This window comes from Hypanus sabinus, chromosome 6 (genome assembly GCF_030144855.1).
Source record: "Hypanus sabinus isolate sHypSab1 chromosome 6, sHypSab1.hap1, whole genome shotgun sequence".
Lineage (NCBI taxonomy): Eukaryota > Metazoa > Chordata > Chondrichthyes > Myliobatiformes > Dasyatidae > Hypanus > Hypanus sabinus.
In genome coordinates this window covers 44,800,234-44,820,934 of record NC_082711.1, presented here as the reverse complement: position 1 = coordinate 44,820,934, position 20,701 = coordinate 44,800,234, and the positions used below count along the sequence as shown (strand labels likewise).

General features: G+C 40.7%; 1 protein-coding gene across 1 annotated transcript in view; it reads left to right on the top strand.

Moving 5' to 3' along the window:
• The window catches only part of LOC132395140 (uncharacterized), a 102,431-nt gene extending 83,084 nt beyond the window's left edge, over positions 1–19,347 (top strand). Inside the window, exons 5-9 of the mRNA XM_059971440.1 lie at positions 5,487–5,640; positions 6,286–6,446; positions 7,943–8,146; positions 10,873–11,054; positions 11,165–19,347. Coding sequence (XP_059827423.1) covers positions 5,487–5,640; positions 6,286–6,446; positions 7,943–8,146; positions 10,873–11,054; positions 11,165–16,660 — 6,197 coding nt within the window. The 3' untranslated portion in view covers positions 16,661–19,347. The remainder of the gene's footprint in view (positions 1–5,486; positions 5,641–6,285; positions 6,447–7,942; positions 8,147–10,872; positions 11,055–11,164) is intronic.
• Positions 19,348–20,701: the final 1,354 nt, after the last annotated feature.

Below are 20,701 nucleotides of genomic sequence, written 5' to 3'. Positions count from 1 at the left end.
TGGGCATTTTTGGGCCTGTACTCACTGGAATTTAGAAGAATGTGTGGCGATCTCACTGAAACCTACGGAATGTTGAAAGGAATAGGTGGATATGGAGAGGATGCTCCTTCTAGCAGAGGCATCTAGAATTAGAGGGCACAATCTCAAAATTGAGGGGTGACCTTTTAGAACAGAAGTAAGGAGGAATTTTTCTAACCAAAGAGTGGTGAATCTATGGAATGTTCTGCCATAGACTGCAGTGGAGTCCAAGTTTGTGGGTATATTTAAAGCAGAAATTGATAGATTCTTGATTGGTCCAGGGATCAAGCAATATGGTGAGAAGGCAGATGTATGGGATTGAGTGGGATCCAGGATCAGCCATGATGTGATGGAATGGCGGAGCAGACTGAATGGGCTAAACGGCCTAAATATGTTCCTATGTCTCATGCTCTTATGGTCTATTCCTCTGTCAATTTTCCATGTAATCTGTTCTCTCCCACTTACTCTGGGGGTTATTTGTAATAACTAATGGGCTTACAACCCCACACACATCCTGTGGTCCTGATTAGTCCTAATAAGGGGTTGGCCTGAAATGTCCACCATACCCTTTTCCATAGATACTGCTTGGCCTGCGGAGTTCCTCCAGCATTTGTGTGTGTTATCTCACATGTTTTGGACAGAAACTGAAGCCTGTCAATAAAGCCCACACAATCACAGGGAGAATGTGCACATGAGTTAGAAAAGCAACAACAGAATGCAGAATAAAGTGTTACAGTCACAGATAATGTGCATTGCAAGAAGCCAATAAGGTGCAGGGCAAATGATGGCGTAGATTGTGAGGTCAATTTCATCCAAAGGTCCGTTCAATAATCATACAATGGTGGTATAGAAAGTGTCCTTCAGCCTGGTGGTATATATTTTCAAACTTTTATATCTTTTGCCTGATGGAAGGGGAGAAGAGAGAATGTCTGAGGTGGGAAGGATCGTTTATTCTGTTGGCTTCCGTAGGGTAGTGAACAGGTTTAGACAGCATCCATGGAGGGGAGATTGTTTTTCATGATCTGCGGAGCTGATCCACAACTCTCTTGTGTCCTTTGGCAGAGCAGTTACCATATCAATCCCTGTTTTCATCAGAAAACTCTTGATGAGCTATTATTAATAAAGCTGGTGGTTTGCCATTTTCACATGAACATATGTTGAAGCAATTTTCATTCTTTTATTTATGAGGTCATAGACAGTTGGGTTTTAAATCATAATGCATTGTGGCAAGTAGCAGCACCTCCATATTCACATGCAAGATCCATATTTTGTCATACATAATGTATATTCAGGAGCTCAAGAAATTCTGTAGATGCTGGAAATCCAAAGTAACACCCACAAAATGATGGAGAAACTCAGCCGGTCTGGTAGCATCTGCATGACATTTTGTGGCTGATTGAGAGAGCAAATAGGGCCTAAGTTTAACATCATATCCCAAAACAATATTTCCTGTGACATTTCCTGAAAATGTTAGCTGAGCCTTTTGTGCTCAGTTATCAGGTGTGAAACCAGAACCTGAAATCTGCAGGCAAAGACCAGTCCACTATCAATGAACTCCCTGCTTATGTTCCAAAGTAAATATATTATTAAAGTATGTACATTTTACCATGTATTACATTGAGATTCATTTCATTGCACACATTAATAAGGGAAAAACAAGGACTAACAAAGAATGAATGTGCAAAAGAAGACAAACTGTGCACATAAAAAAATAATACTGTGAACTTGAGTTGTAAAGAGTTTTGAAAATGAGACTGCAGGTTCAGAGTGGTGGTGATTGAAGTTATCTGTGCCAGTTCTTGAGCCTGGTGCTTGTCGGGTAATAGATGTTGATTTGGGCCTTAAGGCTTCTGTATATCCAGCATAACGGTAGCAGTGAAAAGAGGGCATGGACTGGATGGTGGGGTGTTCGATAATCTTCACTGCTTTCTTAGATGGCACTCTTTGTAAATGTATTCAATTCTAGGGTGGGCTTTGTCTGTGATGGACCGAGCTGTGACAGCCACTTTCTGCTGTCTTTTCTGTTCCATACCAGGCCATGATGCAACCAGTCAAGATACCCTCCTCTTTGTACCTATAGAAGTTTTCAAATTTTTAGATGACATGCTGAAACCGCACAAATGTCTAAGGCAGAAGAGGTGATGCCATGCCTTCTTTGTGATAACACTCCTGATGAATGGTCTCTGCCCGGAACAATGACTGTTTACTCTTGTCCAAAGATGCTGCCTGACATGAGTTCCTCCAGCATTTTGTGTAGGTTGCTTTGGATCTCCAGTGTCTGCAGATTTTCTCGTGTTTGTCATATGTTAACCATTGTATTCCAGGATTCATTCTCATGAACCTCCTCTGACTCCCTCCAATTCCAGCACGTCTTTTCTCAGATAAAGGGCCAAAAGCTGCTCACAATACTCCAAGTCTGGTCTGACCAATGCCTTCTAAAATCTGAGCATTACATCCTTACACTTACATTCTAGTTCTCGCAAAATGAATGCTAATAATTTATTTGCCTTCCTCATCACTGACTCAACCTTCAGGTTAATCTTTAGGGAATCCTGCAGAAGGACTCTGAGGTCCCTTATCACCTCTGATTTTATTCCTTACACCAACAGGAATAACTTCCATACACTATATTCCATCTGGCACTTCTTTGGCCATTCTCCCAGTCTGTATAAGTCCTCCGCAGAGACCCTGCTTCCTCAACACTATCTGTCCCTACTTCTATCTTTGTATCATCTGCAAAGTTAGCCAGAAAGCCATTATCCAAATCACCAACATAGAACATGAAAAAAATAATCCATATACAGACTCCACCGGCAGCCAGTCAGGAAAGGCCTCTTTTATTCCTACCTTTTGCATCCTGGCAGTTAGTCAATATTCTACCCATGCCAGTAACTTTCATGCAATACCATGGGCTCTTATCTTTTGAAACACCTTACATGTGGCACCTTGTCAAAGGTCTTCTAAAAATTGAAGTAAACAACATCCACTTACTTTGTCTATCCTGATTTTTTGTTTCCTCAAAGATTTCCAACAGATTTGTCAGGCAATATTTCCCTTTAAAGAAACCATGCTGACTTTGGGTTATTTTATCACGTGCATCCAAGTATACTGAAACCTCATCCTGAATAATGGACTCCAACATCTTCCCAACCACTGAGGTCAGGCTAACTGGCCTATACTTTCATTTTTTTTGCCTCCCTCCCTTCTTCGAGGAGTGACAATTGCAATTTTTCAGTTCTCCAGAACCATTCTAGAATCTAGTGATTCTTGAATGATCATTACTATTGCCTCCACAATCTCTATACCTACCTCTGTCAGAATCCTGTGATGTTGTTCACCTAATCCAGGTGAGTTATCTACCTTCAGACCTTTCAGCTTCCCAAACACCTTCTCTCTAGTAATAGCAACTACACTCACTTCTGCCCCCTGACACTGTCTGACATACTGCTAATGTCTTCCACAGTGAAGACTGTTGCAAAATACTTATTACATTCATCCACCACTTCTCTGTCTCCCATCACTAACTCTGCAGTATCAATTTCCAATGGTCCACTTTTGTCAGTCTTTTACTCTTTATGTATCTGAAAATACTTTTGGTATCCTCGTTTATATTGTTGGCTAACTTACCTTCATATTTTATCTTTTCTCACCTTGTGGCTTCTTTTAGTTCCCTTCTGTTGGCTTTAAAAGCTTATGAATCCTCTGATTTCCAACTATTTTTTGCTATATTGTATGCCCTCTCTTTTGTTTTCATACTGTCTTTGACTTCCCTTGTCAGCCATGGTTGCCTCATCCTCCCTTTAGAGTACTTCTTCATCATTGTGATATAACCATCGTGCACCTTCCAATTTTTCCCAGAAACTCCAACCATTGCTTGTCATGGTCCCGTCTGGCAACTCTCCATCTTGCTATTATCTCATTGATTGTGCCTTAATTCCTGTCGGTTGATTCCCAATGATTGCTAGTTCCATTAATTACCGCGTACCTGTTTCCCATTAGTGAACAGAGGATAAAACTCGGGCATCACAGCCACGCTTTGCCAGTTCGTTGGTCAACTCTAGTGTGATTAAACATCATTTCCTGATTCCTCAGGACTGTCAGTTCTAAGCTCTGTATTATTTCCTGGTTACTCTACTTAAAACTTGTCTCCGTGTAAAAACTCTCCTGGGTACCGGTTCCCCGTTTACAATGGTGCTAATACCTCATGACTCTGCCTCCATGACTGTGTCCTGCACTTGGGTTCATCGTCACCCTTGTCCTGGCAACATTGCTGTTCTGTGTGCGTCCCTGATAGTCCCCTTCCAATCAAATTTGCCCAGTTCCTTTCTCATGTCTCTGTAATTCCCTTTACTCCACTGTAGTACTAATATGTCTGACTTTATCTCCTCCCTCTCAAACAGTGGGGTAAATTCCAATATATTACAATCACCAGTTCCTGAGGGTTCCTGTACCTTAAGCTCCCCCAATCAAATCTGGGTCATTACACAACACCAAATCCAGAATGATCTTTTCCCAAATGTTTTTCCCGACCACAAGCTGCTCTAAAAAAACCACCTCATCAGCATTCTACTGCCACTGGCCTGGCTGGTGCTGCTGTGCCATGATAGGTCACCCCCGACCCCAGCAGTATCCAAAGGGGTATAATTATTGCTGAGGGGACTGGCCACAGGAAAACCCTGCTCTGTCTGCTTACATCACCTGGTGATCACCATCTACTATCTAAAGCCTGAACCCTGGGTGTGATCACCACAATAAAAGTCTCTTCTATGAGATTTTCACCCTCCCAAATGGTCCCGAGAACATCCAGCTCTAGCTCAATTTCCTTGATCTTATCAATCAAGAGCTGAAGTTGGGAGCACTTCCTACAGATGTAGTCATCAGGGAGACCATTAGGTAATTAGGTAATCATACAGGAGCATTCCACAGGCTTAACAATCGTCTTGCCTATACTTGTTACACCTTTGGCTCTAACTCCTTAAGCTTATGTTCTACAACCAACTAAATGACTCCAAATGACTCAGCACTTCGAGTCTATGCCCTTTCTTATCAAAGCCTGTAGAGCCGAAGCCAGACCACCCTAACAATGGCTGCCCTGACAATGCCCACTCCACTTATGTCCCTTCTACTTATTGGCTCAAATAAGAATCACTCCTGATGAGACTTGATGCTTTCAAATGTCTTCTGCCCTGTAAGATGTCTCTCTCTCTCTCTTTCACTTCCTACTTCAAACAATGACTCACTCCTGACAAAAGTTGTTTTCAAATGGCTCCTTCCCTGTGCAATGTCACGGTCTCACTCACTATTCAAACAATGACTCATTTTGAGTATACCCACACATGAAGAACTGCAGTGATTCAAGAAGGCAGCTCACCACCACCTCCTCAAAGGCAACTAAGGATGAGCAACTATATCCTGGCTCATCAATTACAAAATGGTTATTATCTAAAAGTTTTTTCTTTATATTCCAGGAGAAGGCATTGATAATTTCTGGAAAGTCCTTCTTGAGGGAAGAAATTGTGTGGATGATATTCCAGCAAATCGTTTTGATACAAAGTTCTGGCATGACACTGACGACAACAAAACAGGAAAAATGATCACAAAACGAGCAAGTTTAATTGAAGGGTAATGAAGTATGAAGCATTTCACAAAATGACAAACTGAATGATCAAAATATTAATAATTATAAATCAATTTTGAGTGATGGAATATTCTTGAGGTCTATTTGAATTCACAAGTAAATCACCATTGCAATGCTATACAAAGATTTTAACCATGAATCAGAGGTGTAAGTCATCAGTAGAATCTACCAGTAAGAAAGTGGATGGAACAATCAGTGCAAAATGGTTGAATCAGCGAAGGTTGGTTAAAGTAGTGAGCTAAAGCAAAGTTAGGTACTGGAAACAAATATAAGTCATTTTCAGCCTGACTATAAATGACATTTAAGTGAAATACCGCTGATCTGACATTTGCCTTCAAATTATGCTGGCCTTACTTTATTGCTTCTCATTGATCAAACTTTTAAAATAAGGCATAACTTTACATTTCTCTATTAAAATAATTTTCAAGCAGATTAATTGCAGATGAATTTCACTGAAACTTTTCCAGAATGTAAAAAATCGGTAGAAGAACCAGCTGTAGTAAACTTCTGTTTAGGTGACCTTCTGTTTTCTTCAAAAATCATCAGATGGAGTTACAGTATATGAACAGCTGGGCACTGCAGAATATCACCAGCCGGCAGTTAACATGGACTTTCTGTTTAACTAACAGGTTTAATGAATTTGATCACAAGCTCTTTAACATAAGTCAAACTGAGGCCAATAGTATGGACCCACAGCAGAAACTTCTGTTGGAGTGCACGTACAAAGTGTTTGAGAATGCAGGGATGCCTATGGAAAACATCAGTGGGAGTAAAACAGGTGTTTTTATTGGTGAGTAGACATTGCCAGACAATGTAAACCAGAGTGAGTTGTTTAAACCCTCAAACTTGCTTCATTATTTGTATTTCAGCTACAATAAGAGTAAACTGTATATAAAAATATAAATAGTGCAAAAATTGTGAAGTTGATGGTTCATGGACTCTTCAGAAATCTGATGGTGGAAGGGATGAGGCTGTTCCTAAAATATTGAGTGTGTGTTTTCAGGCTCCTGAATCTCCTCATTGATAACAGCAATGAGAAGAGGGCGTGTCTTGGTTGATGCAAGTCATTCATGATGAATAATGCCTTCTTGAGGTTGCCTTTTGGAGGTGTCCTTGATTGTGGGGAGGTGATTATCCATATTGGAACTGACTGAGTTTGCAACCCAATGCAGCTTTTTCTCATCCTATGCATTGGTGCCTCCATAGCAGATGATGATGGGACTAGTCAGAATGCTCTCCATTTGCACAAATTTGTTAGAAGCTTCAGTGACATACCAAGTCTCCTCAATTTCCTCATGAAATATATCCGCTGGCATGTCTTCTGACCCAGTATAGATCTTCAGAGATGTTGTTGATGTTCCTTTTGGCACGTTGTGGCACAAGGGGTGGCAACTTGCCATTTCCTTAGCAATTGTCTGTATTTTATGAGGCTGATGGAAAGTGTGCAAGTGAGGGTCAGAATTGAAATGGAGATCTGTCTCTGGTGGACAGAGACACAACGCAGATTGGGAGACCATTTCGCTGAACACCTACACTCTGTCTGCCAGAGAAAGCAGGATCTCCCAGTGGCCACACATTTTAATTGCATGTCTCATTCCCATTCTGATATGTCTATCCATGGCCTCCTCTACTGTCAAGATGAAGCCACACTTAGGTTGGAGGAACAACATTTTATATTCCATCTGGGTAGCCTCCAACTTGATGGCATGAACATTGATTTCTCTAACTTCTGTTAGTGCACCTACTCCCCTTCTTACCCCATTCCTTATTTATTTATTTATTCCCCCCCTCCTATTTTTTTTCTCTCTCTCTCTCTCTGCCCCTGTCACACTCACTTTTTGCCTGTTCTCCATCTCCCTCTGGTGCTCCCCTCCCGCTTTCTTTCTCCCTAGGCCTCCCATCCCATGATCCTTTCCCTTCTCCAGCTCTGTGTCCCTTTTGCCTATTACCTTTCCAGCTCTTAGCTTCACCCCACCCCATCCTGTCTTCTCCTAAAATTATGGATCTCCCCCTCCCCCTCATACTTTCAAATCTCTTAATATCTTTTCTTTCAGTTAGTCCTGACAAAGGGTCCCGGCCCGAAAAATCAACTGTACTTCTTCCTATAGATGCTGCCTGGCCTACTGCATTCCACAAGCATTTTGTGTGTGTTGCTTTATTATGGAAGTAATTTTATTAGTGATTCCCAATGAGTGTTGGAATTTCTACACAGTGTGACACATTGCATAACCTGTGCAAACGTATATGCAATTCTCATTTGACACTTTATCATTGTCTTCTCTTTAGGTCTCATGAATCGTGATTTTGAGGGGATTTCAAACAGTGCCGCTAACAAAATCACCCATTATAACGGGACAGGGTCAGCAATGAGTATTGCGGCAAATAGGATTTCTTTTGTTTTCAACCTTACTGGACCATCACTGGCTATTGATACAGCGTGCTCCTCATCGCTTGTTGCTTTACATTATGCTGCTCAGGCCATTAAGCAAGGTACAAGGATTTTTTTTTTGTTCTGTTGCTTTTACTCTTGTTACTATAATGGATGAAATAAATTTAATTGTTCATACTGTAGTTTCACTTAGCTCCATCTGAAGAAAGTTGAATGGAGTCTTACAAAAATGCTTCAGTCAATTGACACCAAGCCATTGTTTCCCACACCATCACTGATCTTATTAGCTCTGGGGATCTCCCATCCACTGCCACCAACCTCAAGTCACTTTGCACCTTAACTTTTATGTATTTTCTCTCCATTTAGAGATTGAAAGGGACTTAGGAGTCCTTGTACAGAATTCCCTGAAGGTTAGTTTGCAGGTTGAGTCTGTGGTGAGGAAGGCAAATGCAATGTTAGCATTCATTTCAAGATGACTAGAATATAAAAGCATGGATGTAATGTTGATCTTTACTGGTGGGGCCTTCCTTACAATATTGTGAGCAGGTCTGGGCTCCTTATCTTAGAAAGGATGTACTATAACTGGAGATAGTTCAAAGGAGTTTCATGAAAAGATTCCAGGATGGAATGGCTTGTCATACGAAGAGTGCTTGATGGCTCTGGTCCTGCATTCACTAGAATTCAGAGGATTGTGGGGTTACCTCATTGAAATCTATTGAATGGTGTAAGGTCTTGATAGAATGGCTGTGGAGAGGATGTTTCCTTTGGTGAGAGAGTCTAAGATCCGAAGGCACAGCCTCAGAATACAGGGGTGTCCTTTTGGAACAGAGATGAGGAGGAATTTCTTTAGTCAGAGAGTGGTGAATCTGTGGAATTCTTTGCCACAGGCTGCTCTGGAAGCCAAATCTTTATGTATATTTAAAGCTGAGGTTGATAGATTCCTGATTGGTCAGGGCATGAAGGGATATGGAGAGTAGGCAGGAGGTTGGGGCTGAGATGAAAATTGGATCAGCCATGCTGAAATGGCGGAACCAACTTGTTGGGCTAAATCGCCTAATTCTGCTCCAAATCATATGGTCTTATGGTCAATCCAGAATAGCTAATTCCCCAGTGGGCTCAACCATGAGCTGCTCTAAAAAGCCATTTCATAGCCACTCTAGAAATTACCCCTCATGAAATCTAGCACCAACCTGATTTTCCCAATCTACCTGCATATTGAAGTCTCCAATGATTATTGTAACATTGCCCTTTTGGCATGCATTTTCTAACACCAGTTGTAATTTGTAGCCAACATCCTTTCTACTGTTTGGGGGTCTGTATACCACTCCCATCAGGATCTTTTTACCCTTGCAGTTCCTTAGCTCTACCCATGATGATTCAACAGTTACATTGCAATTCATCCTGTTGATGGCAAATTTGCCCTATCAACAGCCTCTCCTTGCTACACATTGCCTCTATAAACCAGTTACCTCATCTGTAGCACAATTATCCACCTTTCCTATGATACTTCTTGCATTGAAATATAGGCAGCTCAGGACACTAGTCACACCATGCTCAACTCTTTGAATCCTAACTTGGTCTGAAGTCTTCCTAACATCTTCCTCCTCAATCTCTCCACTAACTGGTTCTGGTTCCCATCTCCCTGCAACTCTTGTTTAAACCCCAATTTGCAGCATTAACAAACCTTCCCATTAGGTTATTAGTCCCCCTCCAGTACAGGCGCAAACCATCCCTTCCCTGGAAGAGAACTGAATGATCCAAAAATCTTCTGTACTCCCTCCTACACTGTTTAGACATGTATTAAGCTGCATAATCTTCCTAGTTCTGGCCTCACTATCACGCGGAATGGGTAGCAATTGTCAGATCACAACCCTAGAGGTCCTGCCCTTTAACTTAGCACCAAAATCCCTGAACTCCCTATGCAGAACATTGGTACCTACATGGATAATTACCTCTGTCTGTTCACCCTCCAGTTTAAAGAATGCTGAGGACTTGGTCCAAGATATCCCGGACCCTGGCACGCAGGAAGCAAAATACCATCTGGGAATCTCATTCTCACTCACAGTCCTCCTGTCTGTTCCCCTAACTAACAAATCCCCTATCACCAGAGTGTGCCTTTGCTCCCCACTTTCCGTCTGAGTCACAGAGACAGACCCTGTGTTAGAGACCTGACCACTGTGATTTTCCTCTATGAGGTCAACACCACCAACAGTATCCAAAGTGATATACTTGCTGCTGAGGGGGTTGGCCTCAGTGGGTCCTTAACCACTTTCCCCTTCCTGACTGTAAGCCAGTCTCATACATCCTGTACCTTGGCTGTAACTACCTCTCTATATATCGTATCTATCACCCCTTCAGTCTCCCGAATGATCTGGAGTTCATCCAGTTCCAGCTCCAACTCCTTAACATGGTTTGTTAGAAGCTGCAGCTGGATGCACTTCACACAGTTATAATGATTAGGGACTCTGTTTTCCCACAAGCCGTAAGAGGAACAATCCACTATCCTGCCTGGCGTTTCTATTGTCAAAACTCCTTTTCACTGCAGCAACCAGAGTTCTATAAAGTTGCTATATACATCTTGACTTTTGAACTCAGTGCCACAACTATTAAAGTCAGTATTACATAAGACTTCTCAACCTCCGGATTGAACTGTGAAGCCACTTTCAAGGAGGTACGAACTTGGACCTCATGATCACTCTGCTCAGCAACACTGTTCAGGGTCTGAACTGTTCTTCGACAATTTTTTATGACAAATTATTTTATTCAAACCTTCCCTTGTACATTTGGATTCACATGGACTCTGTTCAAATTCCCATTTGTGTCTCAGGTGATTGTGAGATGGCAGTTTGTGGGGGTGTGAGCTGTATTATTGAGCCGAGAATCAATGTAGCACTCAGCAAAGCAAAAATGATATCTCCAGATGGAATGAGCAAACCATTTTCCAACGAAGCCAATGGGTACGGAAGAGGCGAAGGTTGTGGCATTTTGCTGTTAAAGCCGCTCGCAAAGGTAACACATTTAATCAGATTCTTTTTATGTCTACAAAGTGTATTTAAATATTGGTGTTTATTGGAAAACTATTTCTTTAATATTGACATACTCGTTAATCCTATCAACAGGCTCAGAAGGACCACGACTATATTTGGGGTGTAATAGTCCGTAGTGCAATCAACCAGGATGGCAGAGCAGTCACACCTATCACCAGACCCTCCCAAAAGCAGCAAGAAGAGTTACTGAGGGGTATTTACCCCAGAAGTGTTGACCCTTCACAGATTCAGTACGTGGAGGCTCATGGAACCGGAACACCAGCTGGTGATCCGACTGAAGCAGCCAGCATATCAAGTGTTATTGCACAATCCAGACACTCAGATTTCCCTCCACTTACAATGGGGTCAGTCAAAGGAAACATTGGTCACACAGAATCAGCCGCAGGAGCTGCAGGTTTAATTAAAGTTCTCCTCATGATGCATCATGGAAAGATTGTACCATCACTCCACTACTCCAAGGAGAACTCGAGCATCAATACAAAAGATCTGAACCTACATATTCCAACTAGTGTGGTGAACTGGGAAGGAAACGGGGAGAAAGGGAAGATGGCAGGGATCAACTCATTTGGATTTGGAGGGACAAATGCTCATGTAGTTGTAAGGCATTTCAAGCAAGATTCTGGTCGAAACTCTGTACAAAAACCATTTGAAATATTGGTGCTTTCCGCTGTCTCCCAGAATTCAGTGAGAATGATGATAAAGGATACAAGTAACCAAATAATGGAAAGTGACGATGTAATTCTTCACAACTTGGCGTACACATCTGCATGTAGAAGAAGCCATAAGAATTACAGATACAGGAAAGCATTTATTGCTTCTTCCCTTGGGCATCTCCAACAGCACCTTAGGTCAGCTGTAGATAGTGAAGTGGCTCAGAGCAAAGCTGATGTTAAATTGATATTTGTGTTTTGTGGCAACGGTGTTTTATATCAAGGTATGTGCAAACAGCTTCTACAAATAGAACCGAGGTTCAGGGCACAGATCAATGAGATAGACAGGATGCTCCAACAATACACAGACATTAACTTAATGGAGTTAATAGAGAATGACTGTGATGACTTGACAAAACCAGACGTAGCACAGCCAATACTCTTTGGCATCCAAGTAGCAATAGTGACTCTTCTGAAGTTCTGGGGAATTGAGCCTGACATTGTCATTGGACACTCAGTTGGAGAAGTAGCTGCAGTATATTGTGCTGGAATACTTTCATTACAAGATGCTGTAAAGGTGCTTTACCACAGAAGTGCTTTACAATCAATGGTAACAGGAGGGAAAATGTTGGTGGTTAGTAATTTGCCTGTGAAAAAAGTGTCAGATAAGCTTGATTCCTATTCAGGGAGACTCTGCATTGCTGCATTCAATAGTCCCTCGTCATGCACAGTGTCAGGAGATGCCGATGCAATAGACAGATTGCATGCAGATTTACACAGTTCATTTGGTGACAAAAATGTATTCCTTCGCTTTCTGGATGTCCCTGCAGCATATCACAGTCATTTGATGGAACCAATTTTAAACCAAGTGGAAGAGAGTATCACTAACTTAGAGAAACACGAAACAAAGATTAAAGTAATTTCCACTGTTACTGGGAAGTTGGTTGCAGGAGATGACTGTGTGACAGGGAAGTATTGGTCCAGAAACATAGAAGTACCTGTTCTTTTTGAACAAGCCATTAGAGCTGCTGTTGAGGAGGTAAAAGATGCTGTGTTTATTGAAATAGGACCTCGAAGGGCCTTACAGAGATACATCAAAGACATTGTGGGAAATGGGGCTCAGGTTTTCCCTGCAGTGCAGCCACAAAGAGATTATGAAACCCTGCTTTCAGTTTTGTCAGGGCTTTTCCAAATGGGATACAATCCTAATTGGCAAAATATCTTTGAGAAATGTGAGATTGTTCCAACATTGTATCCATGTTATAAGTTTGATCGCACTAAGCCTAACATTAATTTTGAAGATTTTAGGTATGGTGACAAAGAAGTGTCATCTATAACACATCCTCTTCTCAGTAGTTCAAGCAGAGATAGAAAGGAGTATGAGTACAACCTCACATTAACAAAAGCACCATACCTGTTGGAGCACAAGAACAATGGAGTGCCAATATTACCTGGCTCCATGCACGTTGAGCTTGCATTAGCATCTACATTGGCAAGTATTAAACCAAAGATACCCCTCAGGTTGTGCCAATTGAGTATTTCTTTCTTGAATCCCTGTATTGTGCAGCCAAACTCAACAGAGCTCAAGGTCCATCTTAACAGGAAAGACAAAGTGACTGAATTTACTGTTATGGCATCAACTGTCTCTTACGCAAAAGGAGAAGTTCACCAAAGCATGGAATGCATGGTTGAAGAAAATATTCTTTCAATTGACCATATTTTGCAAAGAGCTAATGTAAGGATAAAGGCAGAAAATATCTATGTAACTATCTCCGCTTTAGGCTTTCAGTATAGTTCAGTCTTCAGAAACCTTGGAGATGTGTTCTGCTCAGATGAACTACAGGAAGCTATAACATATGTTACAGTACCTGATGAACTCATCCCACAGATGCATGAATATTGCATTCATCCAGTTATCTCAGATTACTACATGCAAATGGTTGCTATTCTGGCAATGAAAACGTCAGGCTTGAGAGTGGGGTTCCCAACTTCCATTGGGAGTTTGGTGGTATGTCAACCAATGCAACAGGAAATGATAATATACATGAGAACCTATAAAAACACTGCAGAATTTTATGAAGTTTCTGGGGCATTTACAGATAGAAAGGGCACAGTAATTGCTGAATTAAAAAATGTCAGAATTACGTTCCTTGGGCAAGGCAATTCCACAGGATTTAATGACATTTCCTATGAAAATACTTGGGAGGAGATTGATCAGCTTGCAAAAGAAGTAGACCGTCGTTCTACACCAAAATCATTAGTATTTGCTGATAACATTGGGATTGCTAAAGGTCTGCAAAAGCACCTGCATAAGCAGTCCTTTTATGTTCCTTACCAGGATCCAGAGACTTTGATGGATAGAGAAGTCACACAGATTTTGCAACAGTACTATGTGACTGATTTGAACAGCTTTGATGAAGTGTTGTTCTTGTGGGGCATGAAAAACATAACTAACCAGAACAGTAAAGCAGTAGTGGACCATGTCAGCAGCTGCTGTGAGGTCTATCGGCAAATACTTCTACTGGTCCAAGGGAAAAAATCCTCAAAGTCTGTTAGAACCATCACCTACAGGACATCTGAAAATGCAGTGGATCAAATCACTGCAGGTTTTGCCTTATGGGGAATGACCAGAACATGCCTTGTAGAACTTCAAGAGATTTCTTTTCAGCTGATAGACATTGGCTCTGCTAATGAGGCAGATATTGCCGTTCTAGCTGATGTAATCAGCCTGCCTCATAATTACCCTGAAGTAATGATTCGACTAGGTAAGGTACATGTTTCATGTGTCAAACGAGCAGCTACTATAAATTCCAACAATATTTTCAGCTTTGTACCGTATTCTGGTTATGAAAACGTAGCTTTCCACACAATGAATCCTTACAAAATTGTAGATCTTCATGCAAAGCCACAAAAATGGAAAGTGACAGAGCCTGTAAAACAAACAGTTTATGTCAAAATTGATGCAATGTGCATTCATTCTTCAGATTATTTCCCAGTCAGTGTCTCTGCTGTGAACTTTGGACAGACATTGTACTGGAACACAACTGTAACTAAAGGACATGAGCTAATTGCTCTGGACTTCAGTGGTACAGTCACAGCAGTCAGCAAAGATGTGAAGTCCTGCAAAGTAGGAGATCATGTTGTTACGTGCTACCCCGTTGCTACATTTTCAACAGTGAGTCTTCCTGCATCCGTTTGTTTCCGAAGCAGCAACATTCCATTTCTGAAGCAGACACCCTGTGTCTCATACTTCATAATTGCCTGGGAAATACTCCATAACATTTTACCTTCTGCTAAGCATCCCAAGTGCTTGTCAATTCTCTCCTCCAGCCCAGAATCTTGTCTCAGTAAAGTGCTGTCTCTGACAGCTGAGTCACTGGGCTGGAAAGTACAGGTTCAAACAGAACCTAGTGACTTTTCACAAACATATCCTCATTCCGATGCATTGCTTTTCCTGCCACCTGTTAAAGCAGCTCTAGTCACAAGGGTTGTTAACAACTCTTCTGCTGGCTATGTTGTTGTTCTCATTGACAACAACCAAGCATTTGAAACTTGTGAGAACATTCTTGGTTATGAAAAGGAAAATGTCCAAATTCATTTCTTGAAGGTAGCTAACATACTGAAAAAGTGTTATCTGAAAAAATCTGCTGATGATGTTTATAAGTGGATGAGATCGTTGCGGTTACAGAGGAAATGGCTTGATTTTCCAAGGATTAGTTTTCACTCAGTGACCTGTGCTGTAGGTGAACGTGGGGAAGACTCCTACTTCACCTGCAAAGCTGTCTCAGTTGTGGATCTGAATACAAATGATAAGATTTCAGAGATACCTGTGTACCACAGTCACAAACAACTTTTTCATAGAGATGCAGCATATATCGTGACAGGGGGACTTTCAGGACTTGGCTTTGAGACAGTAAATTTTATTGCCAAACATGGGGGAGGATATGTCATTATTTTGTCACGAAGCGATCCAACTGCTGAGAAGCAAGAAGAATTTAATAAACTCAGGGAACAGTTTGGAACAATTGTAACTAGCAGTGCATGTGATATCTCAAACTTGTCAAATGTTGAGTTAGCTATCAGTCATTTTCGTCATTCCTTCCCAAAGATCCCAATTAAAGGAGTGTTTCACAGTGCTGTTGTATTACATGATGCCCTCATGCCAGCTCTAAATAAATCATTGTTCGCTAAAGTTTTGGATCCAAAGATTGCAGGAGTTCTGAATCTCCACAGTACAACAAAATCCTTCCCACTGGATTACTTTGTCTGCTACTCATCAGTTGCATCATTCATTGGGAATTCTGCCCAGGCAAACTATTCTGCAGCTAACTCTTTTCTTGACATTTTTGTGCATTACAGGAGAAATCAGGGACTGGTAGGGCAGGCTATCAACTGGGGTGCACTGAACCTTGGCCTATTACTCAATAAGGATAGCATCCAAAGATTTCTGGAATCAAAGGGGATAATGATTTTGGAAATTTCAGAAATAAACCAGTGCCTTGAACAGTCCCTCGTACAAAACAATCCACAGCTTGCTCTCTGTAAATTTAATTTCTCCAGTTTGTATACTAATGTTGTTTCTCAGAATCCAGCAGTCAAAGCACGATTTTATACCCTTATGAAGGATGAAATCAGTAAATCACAAATCAATCCAATGGCAGAATTACCCAATAATTCACAAAAGACTCTCGAGGAGTATGTTATTGAATTGTTGAGTGAAGTCAGCAATGCTGATCCTGCAGAGTTCACTAAAGAAACTTACCTTTCCCGCTTTGGTCTTGATTCCATGCTGAGTATGACAGTGCAAAATCGTATTTATGAGGAAAAAAATATTAATTTGCCATTAGTGACATTTCTTGATCCAAAAACAACAGTAGGTACTGTCGTGACTCTGCTTGAAAAGCACAGTTTTGGCTAGACTCAGTGTGTAGAAACAAATCTGATATGCATAAGCCTTGAAGTGTTAAGCCCGATGAAATCACCATGTATTAAGACAATTATAAATGTTTACACTGACGACTGTAATGATAAATTTCTACTTGAGCCTAAAATAGTATGCATTTTTGGCATTACCACTGATTATGTTTTCTATGATGCCCAGATAAACTTTAAGTGTTTCTAATGTTACAACAGTTTTGTGATTCTGTAAATTTTAAGTTTATGTTTAAGTTTATTAATGGCAAGTCTCTCAGAATATAATAGTAATGGTAAGAGTCTGACAGTGTGGAGGATCTGAGAGATCTTGAGGTCCATGTCCATAGGACACTCAAAGCTGCTGCGCAGGTTGATCATGTTGTTAAGAAGGCATATGATGTGTTGGCCTTCATCAATCGTGAGATTGAGTTCAAAAGCTGTGAGGTAATGTTACAGCTATATAACACCTTGGCCAGACCTCAGTCAGAGTACTGTGTTAATTTCTGGTCATCTCACTACAGGAAGGAGGTGGATACTATAGAGTGAGTGCAGAGGAAATTTACAAAGATGTTGCCTGGATTGGAGGGTAAATTTATGAGAATAGGTTGAATGAACTTGGCCTTTTCTCTTTGGAGTGACAGAGGATGAGAGGTGACCTGACAGAGGTGTATAAGAAGCTGAGGGGCATTGATCGTCTTGATAGCCAGAGGCTTTTTCCCACGGCTGAAATGGCCAACATGAAGAACATAGTTTTAAGTTACTTGGAAACAGGTACCGAGGGGATGTCAGGAGTAAGTTTTTCACACAGAGAGTGGTGGATGAGTGGAATGCACTGCCAGTGACAGTGGTGGAAGTGGATACAATAGGGTCTTTTAAGAGCCTCTTAGATAGGTACATGGAGCTTAGAAAAATAGAGGAAATTTTTTTCTTCTAGGGAAATTCTAGGCAGTTTCTAAAGTAGGTCGCATGGTTGGCACAACAGTGTAGGCATAAGGGCCTGCAATGTGCTGTAGAATTCTATGTTCTATTTAATAGTGGAAAATAATAAATATGTTGTTCTTGATTAACTTTAAACATTGTCAATTCTTGTGGCATCCATTTTACGAAATGAATTGCACTTTAAGAACCAAGTAAGCTATTCTGAATATTAGCTATTGAAATGGTACATCAAGAGTGTTAATTCTCTGAGCCATTGAGCATGAGTGGGTGGGGCAGCATCTCTCCACCAAAGAAGTCTGACCAAAAGAGAGGCAAAAGACACTGCACGACGTTTAATTGGACGTTTAATTGGACGCCTCCCGAGGTGCCGGAAAGAGCAATCAGAGGACTAAGTTCCAAATAGTAATTAAGTATATGGGATAAAGTTAGAAAGACATCTCTCCAGTATTTCTCCAAGCCAGGGAAAATCCAATTCATATGAATAAGGGAAGCCTCGCCCCCTTTACACTTGTCGCAACAGGGGCTAATGTCTGGACAGTTACTCGATAATTTAGGTTTAGACATATGAGCCCTGTGTATGGCCTTAAACTGTAACAAGCAATGCTGAGTACAATGGCTCAGAGATATTATGTTCAGATCTTGAAAAGATTCATTATTCACTCCTTAATTCAGACATAAAGTTCCAAAGGCTGTGGGGACCTTTTCTTAAATATTTTCATAATTCCAGCTTAGATTAAAGGTCCATCCCTTCTTTTTCTCCTTTGCATATAAATCCCGTACTTCCAGCTTCTTTCAGTTAAGATTTACAGCTTTTGATGTGTAAACATATTATAGTCCAGGTAGTAGGTAATATACCTTCTTTTTATAAATACAGCTCTGTGGAGATAAAAGTTCTGTTTAACTTTTCTATATATTGTAAGGTTGGCTTGGAGTCAGGCTATGGGGGGGTGGGGTAGTAACTAACTATATATGATTCTACCATGGATGCTTTTATTTTTAACCATTTTGAACTGCATTTGATACCTTTGTTTTGCACTGTACAAACTTCTTCTTTATTGGGTTCTTTTTTCATTGTAATGTTATGCCTGCAGCCCCCTCCTTTGTGAGAATCGCAAGATCACTATTGAGTTGAGTCAGGAGACCCAGGAAATGAGAGAGAGATGTGCGGAATGTCTCGTTCCCCCGGCAATATAAAGCTACAGGACATGGCAATTGTCTCTGGAAGACGAACTTGTGGATTGAAAATACTGTGCTACGTGGAAGCCCTCAGGCAAAGTGGACTGGTTGAGGGAGGGATTGCATCACCCCCAACCTGATTGACATCTGCGACCCTGTGAGTCAGGATAAAAGAGGGTCTGTGGAAACAGCCCCTCAGACGCACCAGAAGAAACGCTAGCAATCCCGTAATAGCGGGAGCCATTGGAAGGAGGCCACATGCGTTCAGTTCCGTTGCCTGGGACTGGTGGCTTGTACCACGGAAAACGGCTTTTAGCTAACAATGGGTAAACCAACTCCCCCCGACTCAAAGGAATGGCATCATAAAAGACCTGGGCAAGTTTAACCCGTCTCTCTCTTAAACCCAAAACGCTGCAGCTTGAATGAACTTGAGTGACTTTTATATTTCCATCGGACAATACATTATCCCCTAGACAACGATAGAGCTATTTCTTATTGGTTATTATTATACCCGCGCTTTTAGATTTAGTATTGATGATGTATATTATCTGTATGTTTGCATTAATCTTACTTTTGTGCCCCTTTTTCAATAAATACTTTTAAAAATAGTACCATCAGACTTCAAAGGACCTCTCTATCTTTGCTGGTAAGTGACCCAGTTACGGGGTTATGTAACAGTAAAAACTAATTAAATCTTTTTTTAAGAAGAGTGTAAATTTTAGAAAATCATCGTCCGATAATAAAGTTGGGTTAAAATGCCAATATTTATTCCTCTGAGGGAGACCTGGAAAATTTAGAGACAAAATAATTGGAGCATGGTCAGAAATCAGTATACTCTGATAGTCACAAGAATGGACAAATGAAATAAATTGATTATCAATTAAAAAAGTCAATTCTAGTAAAGGTATGGTGAACATGTGAAAAAAAGGAATAATCTCTCTCAGTAGGATGAAGTAAATGCCATATATCAGAAATACCATAATTAGAAAGAAAAGAGTGAATAGCTAAAGCAGATTTAGTAGGCGATCTCGTAACGGGACGATTGATCCAAATTGGGATCTAACCAGCAATTAAAGTCGCCACCCAGTATAAGAGAATATGAATTTAAATCTGGTAGTTAGGAGAAAAAACATTCAAAAAATTAACAGTGTCAAAATTAGGAGCATACAGGTTTGCTAGTACAACTTTAGTATTATATAATTTACCAGAAACGATAATAAAACGGCCATTTGTGTCTGACAAATCTGACATTTGTGTCAGATATCTTATTATGGAGTTCAAAAGGAATATTTGAATGAATAAGGATGGAAACCCCCCTAGCTTTGGCCGGGAAGGATGAATGAAAATGCTGACCCACCCACTTTGACAAAAGCCGAGAATTATCAAAACTACGAATATGAGTTTCTTGAAGGAAAGCAATGTCAGCTTTGAGTTACTTAATATGGGAGAAGACCTTCCTTCTTTTAACAGGATGATTCAATCCCTTTACATCCCAGCTCACAAATTTAAGTGTATGAACCATTATCAGTTGTTAGTACATAAAAGGTAGTAGGCATATATAAAATCAAACATTGCAATAACAGTCTGGGAGCAAAAATATAAACATAAATCAGTAAAATCAGGGCAGAAACATGTCCTGAATAACAAGGGAAAACAGAAAAAACAGTAAATAGTGTTGGAACTAGAGAACCCACCCCACCCTCGCAACCCAAAACTAGATGGCTACCCAAAAAAGCAAGTAGCTCTAAAAAAAAATGTCACCCCAAAAATACCTTCCAGTTCCGTATCATTTACATAGGCTCTGTATAGATAATATAGCAAATACTAGCTAATTTATGCACTAGAGAGCAAAATCACAAATAGGAACAACTTTGTCAAAAAAGGTATAAAACTTAATACAAAAAAAATCCAAGAAAAAACTAACCTACCC